Below are 23,606 nucleotides of genomic sequence, written 5' to 3'. Positions count from 1 at the left end.
GTTCCAAGCACAAACACAATACCAGTTCCAGTCAGACAAGTACACACAGGCCATGTTCGCGAACACCATTTTTACCCCATGGGGAGCCCTGGGTTGGCACTGGGGACATAAAAATAATTTCAACTTTGTTCCTGTCCTCAAGGAGCTCACAGACTCACAGGACACAGACACTGTGATGAGCACGCAACACCTAATGAGGGAGAAGCTCAGGGGGGCTGTAGGTGCAGACACATAGGCACTAGGGCTAAGGGAAGAGAGTCCGGTATTGAGGGATGAATAGGAGTTTGCCAGACAAGGACAGGCAGAGCTGGGCAGAAGTGGGCACGCATCTATAGCCCAAGGCACATGGGCATGAGCAAGAATCAAGCTCCCTCCACCTCCCACCAGAGCCTGGGATAGACCCTATGTCGCCCCAGCCCAGCAGGGTGCACTCACTGACAGATACAGGTAGCGGTACTCGTGGGAGATGCAGCGGGCAAAGCTGGGCAGCCCCCAGTAGGCCACACCCTGGGCACTGAGCAGACAGCGGCGGCTGGCAGACCCTGCAGGGGGACAGGACAGAGGGCTGGATGTGAGGGCTCAGCTCTCACCCACTTCATTCCACACCTCAGGATGGAGGCTCACAGAGGCCGGAGGCTTGGAAGGGAAAAGCAGGGATGGTGGATGTCAGCGGAGGGGGAGTGGGGGGCCTGCAGGGAGAGCCACCTGCCCCTGACCTGAGGCATTGGGGGGGCACTTGTTGTAGATGATCTCGCCAGCAGCCGCCTTCTTCCATGTCATCAGCATCACGTACTCGTCCCTGCACATCTCATGGAAGGCTGTGGGTACAGCGGCAGGGCTCAGCCAGGCCCAGGCACTTTCCCCCCAAGCCCCAGGGTCCGGTGGGCAATACCTGGACACCTCTTCTCGCTGCAGGGCTTCACCTCCTCGCCAGTGCCCTCGCAGGGGTAGCCCTGAGCGCCTGTGGCCTGGCACATGCGGAAACGGCGCTGCCAGCCTGTGTCACATGTCTTGGAACACAGGCTCCACGCATTCCATGGCCCCCACTTGCCATCTGTGGCTGCAGAGACGGGGGGCGTGAGTGGCCCCAGGTGCCCCCTGGTCCAGGGCCGCCACCTGCTGCCTCTGCACTGCACACTCACCCGGGCACTCAAGGTTGCCGCACTCCCGGGTGTCAGTGAGGGCCCCGGCACACGTGGCCCAGGCTGGGCCTGCCACGCTGCACTTCCGGCTGCGCTGCTGGGTCCCGTTGGCACAAGACGTGGAACATGGGCCCCAGGGACCCCATTCTAGCCACTGGCCTTCCACTGCATGGGGAGACACAAGCAGGGGGGGCTGTTGAGCAAGCGGTGTGGGGATGGGTTGGGATAAAGCCCTGCAGGGAGATGGCATTCAGATTTGAACGAGGCCAGACCCACTGGAGAGGGGTGGATGAAGGGGGGCTAGAGGGAGCTGGTGGGGCCTGGGCCTGGGCCTGCCTGCCACCAGCTCCAGGAACACAGGACCCTCTCCACTCGGCACTGAGGCACGCACACTCTCTTCTGGCTAGGGAAATGGGCCCTGGGCCACCTTCTGATCTTTGCCCACATATAAGCCCAGCTTTGGGTCCTCTCAGAGTCCAGCTGGCCATGAGCTCCAAACTGCTGTGAACAACAAGGCGTAGCTCAGGGGAAGGGGCACAGGCAAGCAGCCCCCTTGGATGGGGGTCTCTGGGTGCCAACTCCAAGTACGTGCTGGGCCAGGTCACTTTCCACACTGGCAGGTAGACTTTGCCAGTCTCCCCATGCTTGGTCAAAGTTCCTGGGGTCCCCCAGGGGCAGGGTACTGGACCTGACTTCCTCCCCTTTCCCGACCCCCCACCCTGGCTGGGCAATGCCCGCCTGGAAGCCCACGGGTGCTACTGACCCGGGCAGGCGGCCATACTGCAGAGCTTAGTCTGCAGCTCGGGACCCTCGCAGGCCTTGCCGCCGTGCTGGGGGGGCACGCAGGTCCGCATCCGGCTCCGGGACCCCCGCCCGCAGCTGCGGGAGCACAGGCTCCAGGACCCCCACTCCTCCCACACGCCGTGCACTGCAAGGAAGCATGTGGCCGGTGGCTGGGCGGCACCTTGGCCCCGCCCACTGCCATCCGCCCACCAATCAGGAGCTCCGGCGGCTCTGCCCCGGCTCCTCATTGGCTCTGTCCTGGGCCTCAGGACACTGCCCTTGGAGGGTGATTGTAGAAGACACAGACTTCTAGTCCCAACTCACACAGGCCACACTGCCTGTGGACACCCGACCTGGGAGACTAGAATCAACCCAGGAGGGGAGCCAGGGGGCACAGGAAAGCCCAGGAAAGGGCTCAAGATCTACCCCGCCTTACCCCATCCCTACCCCTCCCCACCCCAGACCCAGAGCGAGAATCCAACAAGGCTGGCAGGGGCAAGAGAATGCCCCTCCCGATCCCAAGCACGTGGACACACAAATAGACATGACCCTCCACATGGACACTGACACAAAGAGCTCACATCAGAACACAGCTTTGCCCCAGCCCTTTGCAAGCTCCTGCACACCCCCAGTTGCCAACACCCCTTTCCCCCGGGTAGCCCTACTCTAAGTTCCCAGCCAAGAGTCCATCTGGCCTAGGCACCACTTCACTCCCTCAGGCACAAGGGGCAGGACCCGCTAAAGCCGCCAGGCCCCTCAGGCGCATGCGCATTCCCAACAACTCCATGCTGAACCAAGGAAGGCTTCAGGGTCTAGAGGGGACTCCCTGGGGAGTAGGACAGGCAGTCAGAGGAGGGAGGGGATGGTCAGAGAAAGTTTCTTTTTCTTTTTATTTTTTAAAGTGGCATTTCTCCCAGATCTTGAAGGACAGGCTGAATTTTAATAGCCCAGGGGGAGGTGGAGGGGATAGGACGAGAATAAGCCAGTGCAGGGAGGTGGGAAAAGTGCAAGAGGTGCCAGTGTGGCCAGAGCACAGGGAACAGGGAGGACAGTAAGGGGAACAAGACACGCCTTGATTACCAGGATGCAGGTATCAGGGGAGTGACGTGCCCAGAACCAAGCCCGCTACTGCAGGCCCTGGTCTGATTCATCTGTGTCCCCAATGCCCTGGGTGGGGGCTGGGCACGGATGGTGGTGGGCTGGCAGGGGCAGACAGTCAACTTTGCTGAATGAAAGGAGGAGGCAACCAACCATCTTTGGAAGATGAACTTGCCCAAGTCCCAGGCAGGACCTGACCCTGCAGGCAGACCAGGCGGGGAGGATGGGCATACCTGGGCAGGTGGCTGAATTGTTGCAGGGCCGGGTCTCCCGCAGGGGCCCGCTGCACAGGGTCCCATAGGGGGAGGACACGCAGGAGCGGGTCCGCACCTGCAGGCCCTGCCCACACGTCAGGGAACACACGCTCCACGGGGACCACTCCTCAGCTGCCGGGTCGCCTACGAGAGAGGGACAGCGTCGGCGGCAGGGGGTATCTCCCAAGCACTGTCTCCTAGGAATCCTCTTACTCTGACCCCGGAGCGACAGGCTCTTCAAGAGGCGACCCCGCCCTGCCCCAACAGGCGTCACATGGCAGACAGACACGACTTGAGCGCCAGGACACAGACACAGACGGGCACACACCAAGCAGACATGCCACCAGACGCCACACAGTCGGGCCCCCGCCACAGAGGAAGGGAGGCGGGCCCGAGTTACCTGTCTGTGCCATGTACAGCCCAGGCTCATCTGCAGACCTTGGCCACTGGGTTTTCACCTTCGGTTCCTCTTCCGGCTCCTCACCTGGAACACGGAGGTGGTGGCAGGGGCTCAGCAGAGGCCAGCTCCGTCCTGCCAGAGTGGCACAGAGCGGGTCTGCTTGCCCTCAGCTGGAGGGTCTGGCACCAGCTGCAGGCGACGCTGAGAGAGCATCACGTCCTGCCCCCTGCCCCCCCACCACCACCATTTTACAGATAAGGAAGCTGAGGCTCAGAAGGTCACACCGGGTTCACGCATAGCCTCACAACCATCTGCCTCTTGCCTCAGCCAGACTAGGGGAGACTGCAGGGGAGTGGCCGCTCATATTAATGAGCTCTGGGAGGCTTCTCTGCCAAGTGCTGTCCTTACCTATCTCCTTAAACCCTCCTCGCCTGGGATGTAGCGACCATCGCCGCAGTTTAAAGATGAGAAAACTGAGGACCGGAGAGAAGGGAAGTGTCTCATCCAAGATGACACAGCTTGGTAAGCTGGAAGTCCAGCCTCTTGCCCCTGACCCGAAGGCGGACAAACAGCCAAGGTGAGCAGCCATGACCACCCCTCAGTCCTGCCTGTGGGACATGATTCCTGCCAAGTCAGGGGCTGGGCCTGGGGCCCAAGCAGCACTGGACTGTGACCTGGAGACACAGGTCAGAATGCTGCTCCTCCAAGACCTAAGGGCCTAGGGCAGGTGCCTCCATCCAGCAGACCCGACGCCCCACCGCTCTGTGGCCAGAGAGCAGCGGGCGCTCTGGGGTCTGCGGCTGCTCTCCGGCCCCGCCTCACTGGGCTCTGGGTTGCCCTGATTTATGTGTCTGGTCTAGGCCTGGGAAGCACCGCCAACCCTGGAGGAGAGGCTGGGAGCTCCCTTTCTCCAAAGCCAGGCCCTCCTGCTCAGACATGAGCTCATCAGGCCCCCTCCCTCAGGCTGGGTAGCGGGCATGCGGCAGACATGAATACAGGGGAGAAAGACCCAGCCCATGTAGAGGCTGCTGGGGCAGGTGGGACCCAAACATAATTCTGGGACAGGGCTCAGCCCACGCCGTCCCCAAACTAGAAGGTACTCCTCTCCCCCACCCCCAGGCCCTCTCCTATTTCTGAACACCAGGTCAGCACAGCACAGGCACTCCATGTTGGAAGGAATTCACGAAGTTTGTATACTCTTCCTGCCCTCTGCCGCCAAGCCTAAGAGAAAGCTCTTCCTGACCAGGTATGAAAGTGGCCACTCTGAGCAAACCTGCAGGTCCAAGGAGCCCTCAGCTGCCACTCAGCCCAGCCTCTGGTCTCATCCACTCCTGGACCCTTCCCTCCGATTCAGCCACCAGGCCTAGCAACTGATCTTCCTCATCCTTCAAACTTCTCCACCATCTCAGAAACCTGTGGGCCCTCTGTCCCCAGGACAGCTTCAGAGTCAGGCAACTCTGGTCCTACCTTGGGTGTGGACACTGACCAGCTGCATGACCTTGGGCAAGTGTCTTTGGCTCTCTGATCTTGTTTTTTGACTTCTGGAGAACAATATTCAGTATACCCCCTACCTCGAGGGCTGAATTGAGGACTTCCCGACCGGAGGCCATGAAGCCCTCAGCACCCTGCTTGGATGTGGAGAATCCTCAGAAGGCACTACTATCTGGCTTATTTTCACCATCTCCCCTCACCAACCGCTCAGGCCCCTGGGCCTCCTCCCTTTGAACAGCATCTGCCATCCCTCCTGGCCTCGCTTTGGGTCCTGTCTCTGTCGAGGCCACCGTGAAGATGCTGGAGCCATGTCTGGCAAGTTCTTGAATCCCCTCATCCAGCCCTTCCACCACACCCGCTCAGCCATTCCCAGGCCCTGGAGCCTGTGACAAACCACCTTCTCCACGCCCACCCCCAGGCTGCTGAAGAAATCCACAGTTGTGCCAACTGGCACCACGACAGATTCAGGGCCGCACATCCACTGGGCATGCGGGGCTCCCTGCCTCCCCTGTCCCCCACCTCGGCAGCTGTGCCAGACCTCGACCTCTCTCCTCAAGCCCACCTCTGCCTACTCCCTCTCTGCAACAAGCTGCTTTATGAGAAACTGCAGAAACTTTGACATGGAAGCCCCCCAACCAACACACGCACATCCTGACTTCTTACCATCCCCCTCCAACTCCCAACTTTCCTGCAGTCCTTGTCCTCTCAGAGGCCAGCCCCCCATCCCCGTGCTGCCTCTCATTCCTCCCGCCTGCCTTCTCTCTCATCAGCATCTCGTCAGCATTCTCCTCGTGGCAGCCAGGGAGCAGATCTATGCCCCTTCCGTTCTGAGGGCAGCCCTCCTTTGACCCTCCAGCCTTCTCTGGCTACTGCCCTCCGCTTCTTATCACCATCAGTGAGTGATCTGCAACTGGCACTCCAGTTTCTCACCTGCCACGCGCATCCTGCCTCAAATGTCACCTTAAATCTGCTGCAATCTGACTTTGGACCACATCCTTCTGCTGAAACTGTTCTTGACAGAGTCATCAGCACCCTCCTTGTTGCTAAATCCTATGGACACTTTGCAGGCCTCATCTCACGTGACTCCTCGGCAACATTTGGCCCCGCAGACTCTCCAGCTGTGAAACACTCCCTCCCCGACTCATCCGGCTTTCTCCTCACCCTGCCCTGCCTCCTTGACCGGGTTGGTCTTCCTGCTGCTTCCCACATCAGGAGTCCATACTTTGTCCTGTTTCCCTGCTCCCCCAGGCTTCAATAACCCCCTCAAGATGGCTGCTCCCACATCACTGTCTCCCCGAAGACAGAGTGAAGCCTTCTGTGCGTCACTCCTGTATAGCTTCCTGCCTCCTGAACAGGTCCCCTGACGGGGGGCCCCCAAACTCAATATGTCCAAAATAAGATCATCATGTCCTCTCAAACCTGTTTGTTTCCCATCTTCTTCAACTGGAAAACTCCTACTTGACCTTCAAAACCCAGCTCAAATGACCTCCTGTTTTTGAAGTCATATTCCTCGCTCCCCTAGCAGAGTTGGCTGCCCCATCTTATACATGAGCTGTCATCACAGATGATTCCATCTGTTAACTGAATTTCCCCCGACCCATGAGTCCTTTGAAGGAAGGCTGGGTGAGCCATCTCCCTGACCACCAGTGAACATGAGCACAGAATCCAGCCCAGAGAAACAGCAGTAAACACCAATGGACACACTGCTCCTAGATCCTCCCACCCCATGGGGGTCATTGGAAATGGTCATTTGTAATCTTGAGTATCAGCTCTGCCCTGCAGCCCACCACCAAGACCACCCCCCAGCCTGACATCCATTTGTTAATAATTATTCTGGAAATGCCATTTGACCAGTTGTGAACCCAGCTGAGAGTCCTCTCATCCATCTTGAGTATCAACTCTGCCCTGCAGCCCACCACCAAGACCACCCCCAAGCCTGACATCCATTTGTTAATAAATATTCTGGAAATGCCATTTGACCGGTTGTGAACCCAGCTGAGAGTCCTCTCATCCAGCTTATTTTTAGCGCCTTGGCCATTACTGTTGCGCATGGCACCCCTCTCATCCCTGACCTGGCATCCACTAAGCCCATCAAATGTAGCCACGTGATAGACCAGCCTGCCTTACTTGTCAGGGGCTCACACTGCTTCCTGTGGCGCCTGCGTCCTCTACTAACCACTTACCGCCCATTTGCTGGCCAGCTTCACCATATAACCAGAGGTGGTGTCGGTGGTTCTAGAATCCACCCCATTTGAAAATCAGAACATGTCCCAGGTCCAGCTCTTGAGCCCCTCTTCTAGCCTCCTGGGTTGGGCCAGAGAGGGTAAGTGACAAGCCTAAGGCCACAGAGCGGGGCCTGCACTGACTGCCCTCCCCTCCCCATCCTACCGCAGCCCCCTCTGAAGAAAGCCAGTTCTCCCTGCCAGGAAAGAAGGCAGATAAGACCAGGGGTGTCAGCCACTGAGACACACGTTTATTATACATATGCCACGTGCAGGTCCCAGCTGGCTCCGGGCCCAGGGTAGGGCAGGGTGTGAGAGGACCCGGGGCCAAGAGGACACAGAGCAGTCCAGGGAGGGGTGTGAGCACCCCCAAACTGTGAGTGCCATGAGCTGACTGGACCAGGGGCTAGGGTGCCTCGCCCTACAACTGATCAGCTTTCCCACCCGACTGCCACCTGGGACCCGCCTCCCAGCTCAATCCTGAACAATCTCTTCACTGTCCTGTTTGGTTTTGAATAACTCGCAGTAGGTAATTCCCCCACTACTGCTATGTGCCAGTCACTGTGCTCTGCACCAGCTCATTTAATCCTCATTAGGGCGGGTTTGCCCATTTTACTAATGAGATACTAATGAGGCTCCAAGGTCTCATTCTGCAGAGGCCCGTGTGGGATTCGAACTCTGGCCTGCCTCATCCCACGGCCACGTTCCACTGAAATGGGCTGGCTCTGACAAAATACAGCTCAACTCAGGCCTCCCCAGAGACACCTTTCCTAATTCCCATGGGACCCCATTCACTCCCTCACCCCACCACTGCCTCCGTTCTCGTTTTTCCTACACCTCTTCCTAATCATTCCTTTGCTCATCGACCCATCCGTCCCCCAGGCGAGCCTGAGTCTCCTCCGTTCAGTTCAGTTCAGTTGCTGAGTCGTGTTCAACTCTTTGTGACCCCATGGACTGCAGCACACCAGGCCTCCCTGTCCATCACCAACTCCTGGAGCTTGCTCAAACTCATGTCCATTGAGTTGGTGATGCCATCCAACCATCTCATCCTCTGTCATCACTTTCTCCTTCTGCCTTCAATCTTTCCCAGCATCAGGGTCTTTTCCAATGAGTCAGTTCTTGGCATCAGGTGGCCAAAGTATTGGAGTTTCAGCTTCAGCATCAGTCTTTCCAATGAATATTCAGGACTGATCCCCTTTAGGATGGCCTGATTGGATCTCCTCGCAGTCCAAGGGACTCTCAAGAGTCTTCTCCAACACCACAGATCAAAAGCATCAATTCTGAGTCTCCTCTGTGGCCTCCAAAGCAGTCCTCTGGAAGCCCAGCCACACACTCCCCTGCTGAGGAAACTTCAGTGCCTCGCACTGCTACAGCCACCACAAACCTCTGAGCCTGGCATGCTCTGCCCTGCTGACCTGTCAGGGCCTGCTTTCCCCTCCCTCCAGGGAGCCAAACTCACTGTGAGGCCAAGTGGGCCAGTGGGAAGGACACAGATTTGGGAGCCAGACAGATGCAGGTCTGATTCCCAAGCATGCCTAGTCTTGCTGTGTGCCCTTGGGCAAGTCGCCTCACTTCTCTGAATTTCCAACTGAACATAGAGATGACACTTCCTAATTCATTGTGAGAATTAAATGATGAGAGGTATGGGCCACCTGGAGCATAATAAGCTCTTAATGAAAAGGAGCTGCCACCCCCTTCTTGGTATCCCTTGAACATGCAAATGTGTTCCTCCCTCCACTCATCTGTTAATGGTGTTCCTACCTCTCGGAATGCCCTTCCTCTACCTCAATCTGTCAAAAGTTTCTAGATTCCAAATGCCACCTCCTCCAGGAAGCCTCCCTAGACTGACTACACAGAGGTTTGGGCGTGTAGGTCCCTTCTCCCCAGCTGTATCTGTGAGTATCCTGGGCTCCTCTCTCTCCTGGGCCCTAATGGAGGATCTCAATCTCCCTCAACCTTCTTGCACAAATGGCCCAGCTCTGAACTGCCAGACACAGGACAGGCATCCAGCAAGCACCAGATATTCCTGAGGGCTCCTCAACCCCAGCCACACAGGGCCACTCTAGTTTCACCCCAAGTACTGGCAGGCGGGGTAAGCACAGGTGCTCTGCCATCTGAGAAGGACTACACACACCTGCTGCTCCATGCTCCACAGACCCTGCCCCCCAAACTACACAGTGCAGCCCCCTCAGCCTCCTTTGTCATGAACGTGTTAAAAATAACCACGATAATCATCTCTTCCACAGGGAGACAGCAGTGTAATCTACAAAGCAGTCCTCCCTTCCCAGGGCTCTCTACATCCTCCCTGAGACTGGCCTTAGAGCCCCAAGAAGGCACCAACTGACCCCCTGAAACACAGTTCTGTCATGCCCCTCCATGGCTCCCCATCTCAGCAGTGTATCAGGATCTGGGGTTGGGGGGTGTGGGGGAAAGGCCAGGTCAGAGGATGGTGGCTCTTATAAATTCCAGGCTTTACCTCTGCAGTACAATGCAACTGGGTACATACACCCCACCAGAATCCCAGTTCCCCCTCCAACGACTTCCTCCCCAGGCTGTTGGCCTACCTGCCCAGCCTCCCGACAGAGCTAGCTGGGTCTCCGCCACATCCCCCACGTGGCCAGGAGCTCCCCGAGAGCAGGGACTACGTCTGACTCATCCCTCTTCCCCCACGCTGCCTAACTTCTCGCTTCCTTAAGGCCCTCCACCAACAGGATGAGGTCCCAGTGTTTGGGGGCAGCAGTCAGAGCCTCGGCCCCCATCTCCCACCACTGGGGCTACCATCTAGTAAGGGCTGGTCTACTATAGCCCCCGGTCCCCTGTATGTTCACACACCATGCCCCAGCAAGGGCAGCTTCCTTTACCTTGAAAGCCCTTCCCCTTGCACGGGGCAATGACTTGGGGAGGCGCATAAACGTGCCACGAAATAACACTGGGCCCCTTTCCAGGCCTCCTTCCTGCAGAGTGATGATTTGCCAATCTGCTGGGGAGAGTCCAGTTTGGGCCTGCCGCCCTGATGGAAGTGACCGTACCCCTCCCCCCATTTATAACCTCGAAAATGTCCTGGTTTAGATGATAAATTATATGACCCATGTCACTTTTAATCCTTCCAAATGTATGAGAAAGAAGGTATCTGTGCACTCTGAGACATTACCACCATCCCCAGTATCTGATGGTTTCTTTTTCTAACAAATCAAGAGAAAGGATGAGTGTCAAGCTAGAATCTCTTATTTTCTTTGGTTATCTCCTATTTCAGATAAGTGATACTTCTTTTCCACTTTTACTATATTAAATTTAAAAAGCCATTTGATTTAAAGAAAAAAATTCACAGGCCAGTGAATTCCTATTCACTCCTCAAAACCCAACTCAGAATCACCTTCTTTAGACAGCCCTCCCACCCCTTTGTGGTTTAATTCTCCCTCTTCCTCCTCCCTTGACATCCAGCACCTATATTTATACCTATTGCACTAAGTTCTGACAACACACGCCTATTTATCAGGGGTTTACCATGCGCCAGGCACTGTGCTAAGCATTAACCCACATTCTCTTGCTTAATCCCCTGGTAGCTCAGACAGTAAAGTGTCTGCCTACAATGTGGGAGACCCGGGTTCAATCCCTGGGTCGGGAAGATTCCCTGGAGAAGAAAATGGCAACCTACTCCAGTATCCTTGCCTGGAAAATCCCATGGACGGAGGAGCCTGGTAGGCTGTAGTCAGTCCGTGGGGTCGCAAAGAGTCGGACACGACTGAGCGACTTCACTTCACTTTCACTCTTTAAAATAGCGCCACTCTCCCCAGTTTATAGGTGATGATACAGGGATGGGGAAACATGCCCGTGATCACACAGCTAGTCAGTGGTGGTGTCAGGGGTTGAACCTAAGGCTTGGCAACGTCAGCCGGTGGCCTGGACCACCACTGAACTAGTGGTCACTCTCCCCCACCAGAGGGCAGGTGTGTCCAGTCTACCTTGGATCTCATTCACTCAGAGCCACTCCAAGGCCTGGCACAAACTCCATACTGATGAAGACTCAAAGATGTGTGTGATGGATGGGCTGGGGCTCAGTCCCCTCTGAGATGTCTGGGGCGGGGGTGGGGGGCCTGAGTCCCACTCCCCATCCTACGAGGGAGCACACAGATTTCTAGCAGCAGAGATCTGGCTGGAAGGATTTTCCAGGAAATGTACCACGTGTGCTAGGCCTCCTCCCTACCCTCTCTGAGAGAGGCCCTGACTCCTCCATGTCTGCACCCCAAAAGGCAGATAGGGCCCCTCTTCCTGACACTAGACCAGGTTTGTCAAAGGAAGACAGCAGAGCCTGACTGTGGAGAAGAAAGCCAATCTAGGACTGGGTTAGGCAGGTGAGGGGCAGCTTCCTGGAGGAGACAGGGCTTGAGCTGTGCTTGGAAGGATGGGGCAAAGGATAACCCAGGGTAAAGGGCATTCCAGGTGAGGGAAACAGCCCAAGCAAAGGCAGAGAAGCCAGAAAGCAGAGGGTTCCAGGGCCAGTAGGAGCCTGGGTTGAAAGGGTGAGAGAACTAGAGAGAAAGCGGGTGGCAGCTGGATCAGGGGTGGGGCTGGAATGCCAGGCTGAGGAGCCTAGGCCATAACCGGGGCTGAATCAGGGAAGGGACACACACAGAGAACTGGGGGTCCTGAGGCTCCAGTGGGGCATGCCTTGTCCAAGTCACCCAGCAGCAGTGGCAGAGCAGGATCTGAACCCATTCTTGCCCACCCCAGGCCCAACACTCAGGGGACTTCAGGCTCACCTGGTGGTCGTGCCTCTGGAATGGAGCCCGGATGATAGGAACGGTCTGCCCGTAGCACCCGGCCAAGGGTGGGACAGTGCCCTTGGAGGGAGGCAGGGAGTGTGGCACAGGAGGGAAGGGGGTGCAAGGACACTTCCTCTCAGATGTCTCCTGGAGCAGCCACACCTCAAGTTGAGGATCAGTGGGCAGGAACTGCAGGTTGATACCCGGCTCCCGGAAGCTGGGCTCTGCAGCAGGTACCACCTCTACCTACTGTCTTCCAGCCCTGGCCTCAGCCAGCCTCCGTGCCCGTCCTCCGCGGAGCTCCTTCCTGCCTGCCTTCCCTTTCTTCCTCTCCCCCCCCACCCAACAGATTGCGGCAGCAAGATGGCACAAATTTATGGCTCAACTCACCAAAAATAACAAGAGATCTATCAAAGGCAGTTTGCGTGAAATTAACAGGCGTCTGTACCCTCTTGTCAAATGCACTCGGTTCTGAGGCGGGCCCAGCCATGCCACTCCCAGCCTCATCACTCTCCCAGTACCAACCCAGCTCCACCCTGCTCGGCCTTGCGTTGAAGCTACCCGGGAGGCCCCAGAGAAAATGAGCACTGCTTGCCTTACCCCGGTGCCTGGCAGAGGGGCTGGGACGGGGATCTCACGCTTTCTGTTCACCACCATCCCACCGATCTTGTCCTCAAGCCAGCAGTCCTGTGTGTGCCAGCCAGATCTCCTGCAGCTGGTCCAAGTGCTCTCCTGGCCCAGTGGGGAGGAGGTGAGGGGAAGCACAGAGGGGAAGCCAAGGGTTTGGCCGAGGTGATGCCGCCACTGGGCACAGAGTGCTCCGGGTCCTGATGTTGCCACGGGGCAACTCAGATGCCCCCCGCCCCATGGAACAAACTGAATCAAGTGCCCATCATCTCTTGACCCAGAGAGGGTAAGCCCAAGGGAAGAGGTGGTGAAGAGGAACAATATCTTGCCTACCAAGGGAGAGGAAGGGGCTGTGCCAGCCCAGCTCTGGGCACCAGTGTGCCCTGTGAGTCCACTTAGAGCCGATGCCACATCACCACCCCTCCCCCATACAACTCCTTACGAGAGCCCTGCCTGCAGACCATCCCATGGAGCAGCCTGGCAACACGCCAAGCAGAGCAAGGGGCATGAGCTGGAAGCCCAGGGTTGCCTACTCAGAGAAGATACCAGGCTTCATGCCCAGAGACAACCAGCATCCAATCTCCACCCATCCTCAGTCCCAGAGGACCCTGAAGAGGCTCAGAGAATGGTGGGAACAATGGTGCCCTTCCCGTCACCGGCCCCCTCTGACCCCTAAAGACAGCCCAGCTACCAACCAACTCCTGCTTCCGGCTTCAGCCAAGCCCAGCTGGCTGCTTCTGGCTCTGTGCTCCACATGGCAGCCTGCCCGGATGGTGCCTGCCCAGGAGGGCAGAGCCTCTCTCCATCCACTGCGGACCACTGGGCCTATGGACCACAGGGAAAGCCAGACGAAAGAACCTGCCCTCTGCCGAGTACAATGAGGGAGCCCCCACATAGTGACAGGCAGTGGCGGCCAGGCAGGAGGAGCCATAAACCTCCTGATATACGCCTGGCGCTCTCCGCTGATGTTCGACAAAGAAGCGAAATTCAATTTCTTCCTGCAGGCACTAAATCCCAAGCCAGCCTCCAGGGCCCGTAGCCTGCCCACGGACTGGCTGTCACTCCGATGGCTTCATCGACCGCTGTGAGAGGCCAAGGTGGCCTAGGGGAGAGGCCAGAGCAAGGCCACTGGGCATTTGCCATGGATGGGCATGATGCCAGAAGTCTCACGGGGGAGACTGAGAAGTGGCTCCCCCAGAGCCCTGGGAGAGGCCATTGTCATGATAAACCGTCTCTAATTAAACCAGGGCTATCTCCCATTTTACAGCCAAAAACACTGATGTAAGTAAAACAGTATCTACTCAATGTAACAAAGACGGCTCCCAACTTCCGGGCTCTGTCTCCAAAGCAGGTACTGAACAGTCCTACTCCAGTGCTCCCAGCAGCCCTCACACAAGACCCCTTGTTTCCCTGTCAATGCTCTCAGCCTGATCCAGAAGGTCCCTTCTGACTTCAGTCTATGCATGAAGCCTCCTGATGGTTGGCCAGCACGTGTTACCCCAAATGGGGAAACTGAGGCCCAGAAAGGGGTGGGGGTGGGGGAACTCCCTGTTAGTACCAGAGCTAGGAACCACATCCCAAATCTGCCTCCCTCCCATCCCCATGTCCTGAGCCCCTGGCCAGTCCCTGACCCATTCAGCAGACACATAGGACCCAGCTGAGGGTTTCGGGGCCTTGAAGCTGCAGGAAGGAGGGTCGGCAGAAGGTGGCCATGGCTGCGGGAGCTGGGGTGGGAGGGGCAGCAGGCAGGACTCAAGGGCTCGGAGAGCTTTTGCCCACTCAGCAGGAAGCTCCAGCAGCTGGCGGCCTTGGTCCCAGAAGACGTGGGCCCAGAGGGGAAAGACAGAGGATGTTGGGAGCTGAGCCAGGTCAGCCCTCCAAGGCAGCCTCAAAGAAGCTAGGCCTCTTCACATTCTTCTGCTCCTTCCTCTGCCCTGACCCTGGGGCCACAAGCAAAACTCACTGACCCGTGTGGGCAGGAAGACGTCCCTGCACCCTGCCTACTCCAGCCTCCAGGCAACCTTGTCGGCTTGCAGTGCCAAGGCCTGCTGCGGTCATTCCCAGCTTTGAGCCTTTGTACACGCTCCTCTCTCTGCCTGGAATGCCCTCACCACTGCTTTGGCTTGGCTTGTTTCCGCTTGTCCTTTTGATCTCTGCTCCTGTATCACTTCCTTCAGGAAGCCTTCCCTGACTGCCCAGCTAGGGTCTCCCCTCCCTGGGTTTGTCATGCTCCTTTGCTTGATCTGTGCCCCCATTCATCCACCCAGAATGCAAACTCTTCCAGAGGGAGGTCTGACCCCCACCCCACTCCACTTTGGTGACTCCCACACTTGGATACGGCAGAACCCAGAGGGGACACTGGTGAACAACCACATGCACACCCCAGGATCTGCTGAGACGGGCATCATCAGTCCTCCAGACACCCCTGCCCCACCTGGGCCCTGCTCACACTCACCATATCTCATCTCCGTGGTGAACAGATCATTGCTGCTCCCCGAGTGCAAATCAGCCTCGGCAGGTGGGGCGGGGCCCCCGGGCACCAGGGCATTGGACAGGGTGTGGGCAGCAGGCGGACCAGGAGGCGTGGTGGTGGCCGCGGGGCCGGCCCCCGCCTCACCGGGGCAGCTGCAGCCCGGCTGGGCGAAGCCACAGGCCCTGCCGGCCGCGCGGCTGCACTCCTCACTCCAGCGGCAGAGGACCCCGCAGGTGAACTGGCTGGAGTTGTTGTTGTTGATGAGCAAGACCTCGACGAAGCGGAAGGCCAGGGCCGCGGGCGCCAGCAGGCGCGGGGCCTCGGAGGGCTCGGCCGACAGGCACAGCTGCACGAAGTTCTTGTCGAAGTGCAGGAAGGTGAAGGGGCCAGAGCCACCACAGAGCTCCAACCCCGCGGCTTCCTCCTCCTCCTTCTCCTCCTCCTCGGGCCGCCCCAGCTCCGACCCCGCCTGGGCCTCTGCCTCCTCGGGGCTGGGCCGCAGGCAGGTGAAGTTGACCAGGTAGTGGTCCAGCGGCAGCAGGCGAGGGGCGAAGTGGGTACACACCTGCTCCTGGCGGTTGAAGCGCAGGTAGAGGGAGTACTTGGTAGGGTCTGGGTTCTCCAAGGTCCAGGAGCAGCCCGAGGCGATGGTAGGAAAGAGGTCCTGCAGTGAGAAGGCCCCGTAAAGCACGCCTGAGGCCAGGGCGGAGCAGGCGCTGGGGGCGGGGTCGAAGGCGGCGGCCAGGCGCAGGGACAGAATCACAGATAGTAAGAGGGGACAGGCTGGGGTCATCCTATGTCCCTTGCCCTGTGGAGAGAGACAGTGGTCAGTGGCCCCGAGCACAGCCAGCATGGGCTCTGACTCCCCTGTGGCCCGCTGCAGGTTGTAGCCTCGTGGCGAAGACTAGGTTCTTTTAAGTCACCCAGGTCCACCTGTGTGATCTTAAGCCAACAGACTTGACCTCTCTGAGCCCCAGTTCCCTGACTTCTTAAACAGAGGCATGCAGGAGAGGGTCTGGAATCTCATACGTCCCTAAGAAACATTAGTTGTGACTATGACTATACCGTTCCTCCACCAGTCCCATCCACCACCAGCATCTCAGCTGATGTTTAGATCCAGCCCCAGCCCTAGCCCCACCACCCAGCTTGTATTATTCTCCAGCACGGCGCTGCTCAGAGTCGCAACGTGTCGTGATCGGCTGTGAGGCGTGTCACACACAATCCCGCAGTAATTGTCAAAGTAGCAATGTTTGACAACGATTTGCTTTTTTATAAATCAGAGCAAATCAAGGTTATTCTCGGAACAATGTCATTCTCACTCACTCTGCTTTACTGAGTGGGAGAGAAAGGGGAGGAGTTACCGCCCCTATGCCAGGGACTGAGCACCGCCTGAGCCGTGCCCATGGGAGGGCATCGCAGGCATGAAAAGTCATGACTACAGCTGTGTGGACTTCCTGCTGGAAACCAGGGGGAGAGGCATCTGCAAAATGGGTACATTGTTCCCCTCTAATTCCTCTTCCCCTCCAAGGGGTGATCCTCCAAGGCCTGGCTCCTGGCCTGCTAGGGCCTGGCCCAGGGAGGCCACTGAGCCGTCTCCCTGCTCTTAGCTGCCACAGCCCTTTCCTGAAAGTCTGAGTCACCCAGTTGAGACCACTGTCCCCTGCTGTCTCCCTAGGGCTAGCTCACTCATCTCATGGGCCTTGAAGCTCGAGGAGGCGAGACCAGAGTTCGTTGATTTCCACCTCCCCACAAAGCACTAAGCTGAGCTCCAAGCAGCTATGAATGGACTCTGGGCACTGGAGGGTAACTAGGACCCGAGTTGACGGACACACAAAGCAGTCACCCCCTTGTGGACAAGGGATGTGGGGGCGCTGCAGGTGTGCCCACGGCCTCCATCCTAGCTGTCCGGATGGCAGAGAGCTGCGCCTGGGCTGCCTGAGACCCACTTCCAGCCCTGCCCCCAAAAGGGATCCACACTGCCTCCCTCCTCCATGCCCGAAGCATAGCTCACAGAACTGGATGGGCCCCTAGAGTCTGGTTGTTCCACATTAGAGGAGAAAAGATGAGGCTCCGAGAGGTGAGGCAGTGTGCTCAAGATCACCCCCAAAGAAGCCAGGCTGAGACTGGAGTCCAGGAACTGAGGCCCCAGCCCAGTTTCTCCTACATCCACCCATAGCCTCCTGCTCTGTCCCCTTCCCTGCTACTCAGGCTTCAGGCCCAAGCTCTACACAAACCTAGGATAACTCACAGGGTGTGGCTAGGTTGTCCCAGGACACAGATGCTCCCCCAGGGAGCTGTGGCTGTTCAGGGGTCTAAATAGTGTCCAGAGGTGGTGAGGGGGTGGGGGACTATGGACAGGAATTAGAACCCCAGAACTCCAAACCCTGTGCAGCCTCCAGGGAATGCCTTAATGCCCCAGATCCCATGTGCTGCCACTCTGAGCCAGACCCCAGGCCCCGACCACAGACACACACTTGCCCATCCTGGGCCACAGACGGGAGGGGAAGCAGGTTCCAGGCAGGAGCATTGATTGGGGAGGAACCGCCCCAACCCTCCTCCAAAGACCCCCCTGGAGTTACTCAGCAGAAGCCAGGATAGGCTGTGCCTCTACTCCCCCTGCCCCCAGAGCCAGAAAAGGGACCAGGCCCCTGGCCTTCTCGCTCCACATCATGCCTGTCCCAAACCAACCGTCCAGCCCAGCCAGCCTGCTGCGGCACCAGGCCCCGGCAAAAGCCAGCGGCTGACGGTGAGTGACATACAATCCCCCCGCTGCCCCCAATTATTTTTAAGCAGGCTGCAAAATTCAGGCCATGGCTGCTGTTCAGTAGAGGGGAGGAGGGGGCTCATTATAACTGGCCTTGTCTCCCCCACTGAGAGCAGATCAGGGAATCTCCACGCACAAACTCACCAATACCCCTGTGCCCTGCAGACATGCACACAAAAGCGTGGATGCACAGACACATGTCTAGCCAGGCATTCTGCATGTGAAAAGATAACACATGCACAGAAATCAGCGTAAACCCCAGATGAGTGAACTCAATGCACACGAGGTGTACACACTCACATGTACAAGGCTGTCAAGAGCCAGACACTCATACACATGCATAGAGATGCAAATGTACTCTCTACTGTGAACACACACACAGGTGTTTGGTTCTTTGAAGCTCAGCCTATGACAGCTAAGTAGCACGCAGGATCTGACCTGCTGCTCCTTCCTTGGTGTTCCTGAAACAGCGGCTCAGGCCTCCAGTCCCACCTCCTGAGACTCCCAGGCTCCTGCAGACTCCGTAAGCTCCAACTTGCCCAAAAGCACTAAGTCTCTTATCCTTCAGAGCCACAGCCTGGCTTCTCCAGAACTGAGCCACCTCTAAACCCTGCCCAAGTCCCCTACTCCAGTCAGTCTCCTTCAGACACCTCCCCTCACATCAATTCTGGCATTTCACCCTGGGTGTGTACCACTCCTGTTGTTCCTGCAGTGACGTAAGACCTTTTAGGGGTCCCTCTCGATATCACTCCTTACCCACAAAACAAGGCCAGGAGCCCAATTCTAAGCTGGGTCAGAGACTGCCTCCCCTGGGAAGGGACCTAGAAGGACCCCTGCCTCACAGGCAGCTCAGATGGTCACCAGCTGTGAGTAGCCTCCCTGAGCCTCAGTTTCTCCCTCTGTGGAGCAGAGACCCAATCCCTGGCCTGGGGTTCCCAACTTGGAGCCAGTCTGTGGGGGAGACCCTTCACACCATCTTTTCCCCTTTATCCCCCTTCTCAGAACCTCAGTCTCTCCTCTTTCCTGCTGAGAGTAGGGTTGCTGCCTCTGAAGGCTCTTTGGGTTAAACCTTAAGGTAGCTTTGCCACCTGCAAGTCCAGGAAGACCACCAAACCTTCCATGCACAGAGGCGGACAGGAGGGGTATGAAGGTCAGCTCTGAGGAAGAACTTCCCGGGTCCGGAGGCTGACGGAGGGGATAATCTGAAGGCCACCTCCCTCAAGACCTCTCTGGGCTGAGAGGGGTGAGGAGCTGGTTGGAGTCATCTCAATTTCAGGGACCCCCTCCTCCAGCCACAGGCTCCCTTCACCAGCGTGCCCCTCTGCCGCCCTCAAACGTGAGAATCCCACCCTCTCTCCAAGCACACTCAGGCTCGCTTCCTCCCTGACCCCACAGGCCTGGGCATCCCTTCTGCACCAGTGAAGGAATCCGAGGCTTTTCCAGCAGCTGGAAGGACCAAGACCAGACTGGAGCGGGAGGGGGCATGGGGGGTAGCGCGGCGGGGAGGGGCACCTCAGGGCAAAGAGCTGGGTCTCTGGGATCCCTGGGGTCGACCCCTAACCTCCCGATGGCTGGAAGCAGGGGCTCTGGGTGGTGGGAGCCAGCTGCCCGGGCCGCGGGAGGGGGAGGGGCGGCGGGTGGGGGAGGGGGCGCGTCCGCGCGCACATCCGTCGCGTTTATCCACCTGGCAGCTCCAATTCGCAAGCCCGTCACTCACCCTCCGCCTCCCCGGCGCTCACTGCGCGGCCGAGCCCAGGCCGACACGCGGGCGGCGACCCCCACGCAGCGCCTAGAGGTTCCCCGTCCTGGCCCCGGCCGGGGCCTGGGTCTTCAAGGACCCCTCTCGCGGAGCTCTGGTACCCGGAAGGGCACACACCCTCCAACCAGCCTCGAGAGCCGACGGGCCAGACCCAGGGGAGGGGCGACCCTCCCCAGTGCCGCCCCTCCCTCTTCGGCGGGCAGAGTGTCTGAGGACGCGGGGGCTCCAGGGCCCTCCCGCACACCGCTAGGATGAGGTCCCCTAGCCCCCCGGGCGGGGGGATGGCGGTGCCATGCAGGCGGCGGGGGAGGGGTCGGTGACTCAGCCGCCCTCCGCCCGTCTCCCGGAACTTTGCAGCAGCTGGAGCCGCCGTTGCTACAGGAACCGAAAGCTTTTGTTCCCCAATGTCAGGGTTGCCCGGGCAGGCGGGAGTCTAGGACTCCCCGGTGGGCCCCAGACCCAGCCACGCTGCCCAGAGGGCTTCCGGCCCAGCAGAACGTCATGGGTTCGAGCCTTCTCCCTCCCCATTGCCCGCCAAAGCCAGGTCTCTTCCAGATCTTGGGGGCCCTCTAGCCAAGTTGCCCCCTAACTCTGACCTGGAACACTAACTGCCCTGGGAAGTTCCTGATTTCAATCTCTCCTCCCTCGGGGGCGGGTGGGGGGGAGGTAGTGGCTCTTCTGTGCCCCCATTTGCTCCTCTGGGACTGATTCTCCACGTGGGCCCCCACTAAGAGGCAGCCTACCTTGGGGGACCTTGGCTGGGGTTCCTCCACCTCCCCAGCCTCTGCACTTGAACCAGTATTTCAGAGGCCTTGGCTTTTCACTGATGCCCCTCTGATCACACAAGAGTCTAGCAGGGATGTTGAAGGATGGGTGAGGAGTAGGGGAGACTAATGGTCACTGGCTCCCTGGACCCATCATGATGGGCCCTGGAGCTGTTTTCTGGCTTTATTATCCTGGAGGCTGGAACAGTGTCACAGAACTTGTCCTGCCTTTCTCCTATGGGATTAGGAGTGGTGTGGAGTGGAGAGGGGCTTGACCTTGGCCTTGAAGAGGAAATAGCCTAACATGCCTATCATTGTCAAGCATTGTTAGGTGCTAGACTCTATACACATCTACCTAATACCATTAGATACCATTAGATATATGAGGCAGTTATCACTGACCCATTTTATGGAGGACCAACTGAGACTCAAAAAGGTTATATAGCTTGCCCAGGTCACACAGTTTTGAACCCAGGTCACCCAACCAAAAGCTGAGTTACTAACTACTTACTCAGCTCCATTTCCTGGAGGTTGGGAGAGAGAGAAGAGGGCAGGGACTAGCTGGGACCTAACTGTGGGTTAGAGAAATGCCTGCCACACACACCCACCCCAGACTGGACCTAGCTCCTGAAGAGTGATGGGGGAGGGGGAAAGAAAAGGTGAGGGGAAGGCAGACAAGGGAAGAAGAGGGGAGAAATCTGTCAGTCTTAGTCCAGGGAAGACCCTCCCTCAAGCCCCACCCCCCCCAACTAGGGCACACCCTGCAGGGTCCATACTGACCCTCACCCCTGTGGCAGCTCCAGAGATGCTCCCTAGGTCCCCTTTCTGTCCCAGGCAAGGCCAAGTGGATTCCCCCCACTGCCCCACTACTTCAGGCCCAAGACAAGAGCCCACCTTTGCCCCCACCCCCACCTAGTGGGTCCTGCCATGGGGTAGAGAGACAGAGGCTCCCCGGGGACACCTGCCCAAGCCCAAACAATCCCAACCAGACCACCTCAAATCCAGGGGCCAGTCCTGCTAGTCTGTACCTGGGGGCTCACAGGGCTCCTGGGATAAGCCCTCCTGCCCACCCCACACCCCATCCCCAGAGCATATGGCCAGACAACCAGGACTGTTCCCGCACTGCTAGCACGAGGGGGCACCCGGCCTCGCCCACCAACCTCCTCTCCTCAGGGACTTTCCAGTGCCGTCCCGCAGCCACCGCTGATGCTCGGGCTGCGGAAACCTAGGGTTGCCCGCGGGAGGAAAAGGGGCGGCGGGTCCAGGACTGCGGGCAGGGGGCGCCAGAGGACGCCCAGGGGCCCGGCCGGCAGCTGGCGAGGCGGGCAGGCGGGCAGCATCTCTTGGCCCTGGAGCCCCTCCCCCCGCGGGCACCAGACCCTTCGCCCGCTCCGCACTGGCCGTGGCGCGGAGGACTTCCCTCGGACCCAGCTGACTGCGGGAGTGGCCGCCAACTTCAGAGCCTACAACCCGCACCTCCCCCCCGCATCGTGCCAGCCCCCGGGGCTGCGGGAGGGTGCGTTTGGTGCCCAGCTCTATGCCCTGGGGGTGGAAAGAGAGGAATGGGGGATGGACAGAGAGACTCTGACCAAAGATGGACAAGGGAGGCAGGGATGCGGGGCCAGTCGAGATCCCAGGCTGGAGAGGAGGGGGATCGGAGTAGACATGGGGGACATGGCCCCAAGTCCAGGCTGAGGGGGAGGGGACTTGCAGCAGAGATTGGTGAGGGATAGCGGGACGCCCGGGCAGATCTGGGGGAGGGGGCAATCAGGGCAGAAATAAGAGGGGGAAGCATGGTCGGGTTACCGGCGCGGGGAAAGGCACTAACTCTGGGCAGGCATGGACGGGGACAGGAAGGACTCTGTGCAGAGATGAAGCGGAGGGGAGGAGCAGGCTTCAGCCCCAGACGAGGAGGGGGGATTAACGGGGGAGACACACTCGAGTTGCAGGTTGGAGAGAGGGATTCTATTCAAGGGTGGGGGCGCAACCCCGGATCCAGGCTCAGATCGGGAAAAGACTCGAGGCAACGATGGGGATAGGTCTGGGTCAGAGCTGGGGGACGAGGGCGAGGGGCTTTGGCAGAGATGGGTAAGGAGGAGGGGGACAGAAAAGGGACTCACCAGAGATGAAGGGGACCTCGGCCCCAGGCTTGTAAGTTCCCAAACAGATGCGAGTGGGTAAATAGATGCTGAACGAACTCAGTTGGGGCGGGGGAGAATTCAGCAGAGGTGGGTTGGGGGAGCGCCCCTAGTCCGGGCCGGTGAGGAAATCGGGACCGCGCCGGGAGGGCTCGGTGCGGGCCCGGTCGCGGTCTGGGGCCGAGCACTCACCTGGGCGCCGTCAGCAGCAGGAGCGGGGGCCGGCGCTGGAGGAGGCGGCCACGGGGCGCAAGTTTGCCATCCCTAAGGCGGGGGCTTGGCCGGGCGCGGGGCAGCTAGCTGCAGCCGCGCGGAGGGCCGAGGCTCCCGCTCCGCGGAGCGGCGGGTGCAGAAAAGGCGCCGCGGAGCCGCGCGGGGCGGGCGGGCGCCGGGCCGGGCGCGGGCTCCTGCCGCCGCCTCCTCGCCACGCCGCCCCCCACCCCCCGGCTCCCCGCTCCCCCGCCCTGAGCACCGCCCGCGCCGCGCGCCGCCTCCTATTCGCGGGCGGCGGCCGCAGCCCAGGGCTCTAGAAACCGGCGCCGCATCCTCCTCGGTCTCCGAGCGCCGCCGCGGCCAAACCGGGTTCCTCCGGCCGCTCCGGCCGCTGCCCGCAGCGCGCGCCGGGCCGAGTGACGGCCGAGGCGGGACGCGGCGCCTGCGCGGGCCGGGCCCGAGAGGGGGCGCGCGCCGGGCTGGGCGCGAGGAGCCGCGGGAGAAGGGGCGGGAGGGGGGTGGGGGCGACGCGCGCCGCCTCCTGTTAAAGGGGGAGCAGCGCCAGCCGAGCCAAGCGCACCCTCCCCCTCCCCGCCCTGGGCCCCCCGGCGCCGGCGCGGGAGAAGCCCCGGGTAAGCCTCCGCCCCTCCCTCGGCCTCCTGGACCGCAGGATGAGGCGATCCGCGACACCACTCCGGAGATAGCCCAGGCCTGA

At 59.2% G+C, this 23,606-nt stretch overlaps 1 protein-coding gene across 11 annotated transcripts in view; it reads right to left on the bottom strand.

The window, feature by feature from the left end:
- Window positions 1–23,061, bottom strand: part of ADGRB2 (adhesion G protein-coupled receptor B2) — a 36,873-nt gene extending 13,812 nt beyond the window's left edge. For 2 of the 11 annotated variants that reach the window (XM_070774679.1, XM_070774684.1), the window contains exons 1-9: window positions 22,871–23,061; window positions 15,236–16,061; window positions 3,678–3,761; window positions 3,257–3,421; window positions 1,906–2,070; window positions 1,143–1,307; window positions 893–1,060; window positions 717–818; window positions 436–542 (exon numbers count right to left, since the gene is read on the bottom strand). In XM_070774679.1, the coding sequence (XP_070630780.1) occupies window positions 436–542; window positions 717–818; window positions 893–1,060; window positions 1,143–1,307; window positions 1,906–2,070; window positions 3,257–3,421; window positions 3,678–3,761; window positions 15,236–16,046 (1,767 nt within the window). In that variant the 5' untranslated portion in view covers window positions 16,047–16,061; window positions 22,871–23,061. Of the gene's footprint in view, window positions 1–435; window positions 543–716; window positions 819–892; window positions 1,061–1,142; window positions 1,308–1,905; window positions 2,071–3,256; window positions 3,422–3,677; window positions 3,762–15,235; window positions 16,062–19,734; window positions 19,895–22,870 lie in introns of those variants that run through there. The other 9 variants (XM_070774636.1, XM_070774653.1, XM_070774658.1 and 6 more) reach the window with 7 other exon arrangements.
- Window positions 23,062–23,606: the final 545 nt, after the last annotated feature.

This window comes from Bos indicus, chromosome 2, assembly GCF_029378745.1.
Source record: "Bos indicus isolate NIAB-ARS_2022 breed Sahiwal x Tharparkar chromosome 2, NIAB-ARS_B.indTharparkar_mat_pri_1.0, whole genome shotgun sequence".
NCBI lineage: Eukaryota > Metazoa > Chordata > Mammalia > Artiodactyla > Bovidae > Bos > Bos indicus.
Note: the sequence above shows the minus strand (reverse complement) of the source record. Positions and strands in the feature narration are given on the sequence as shown.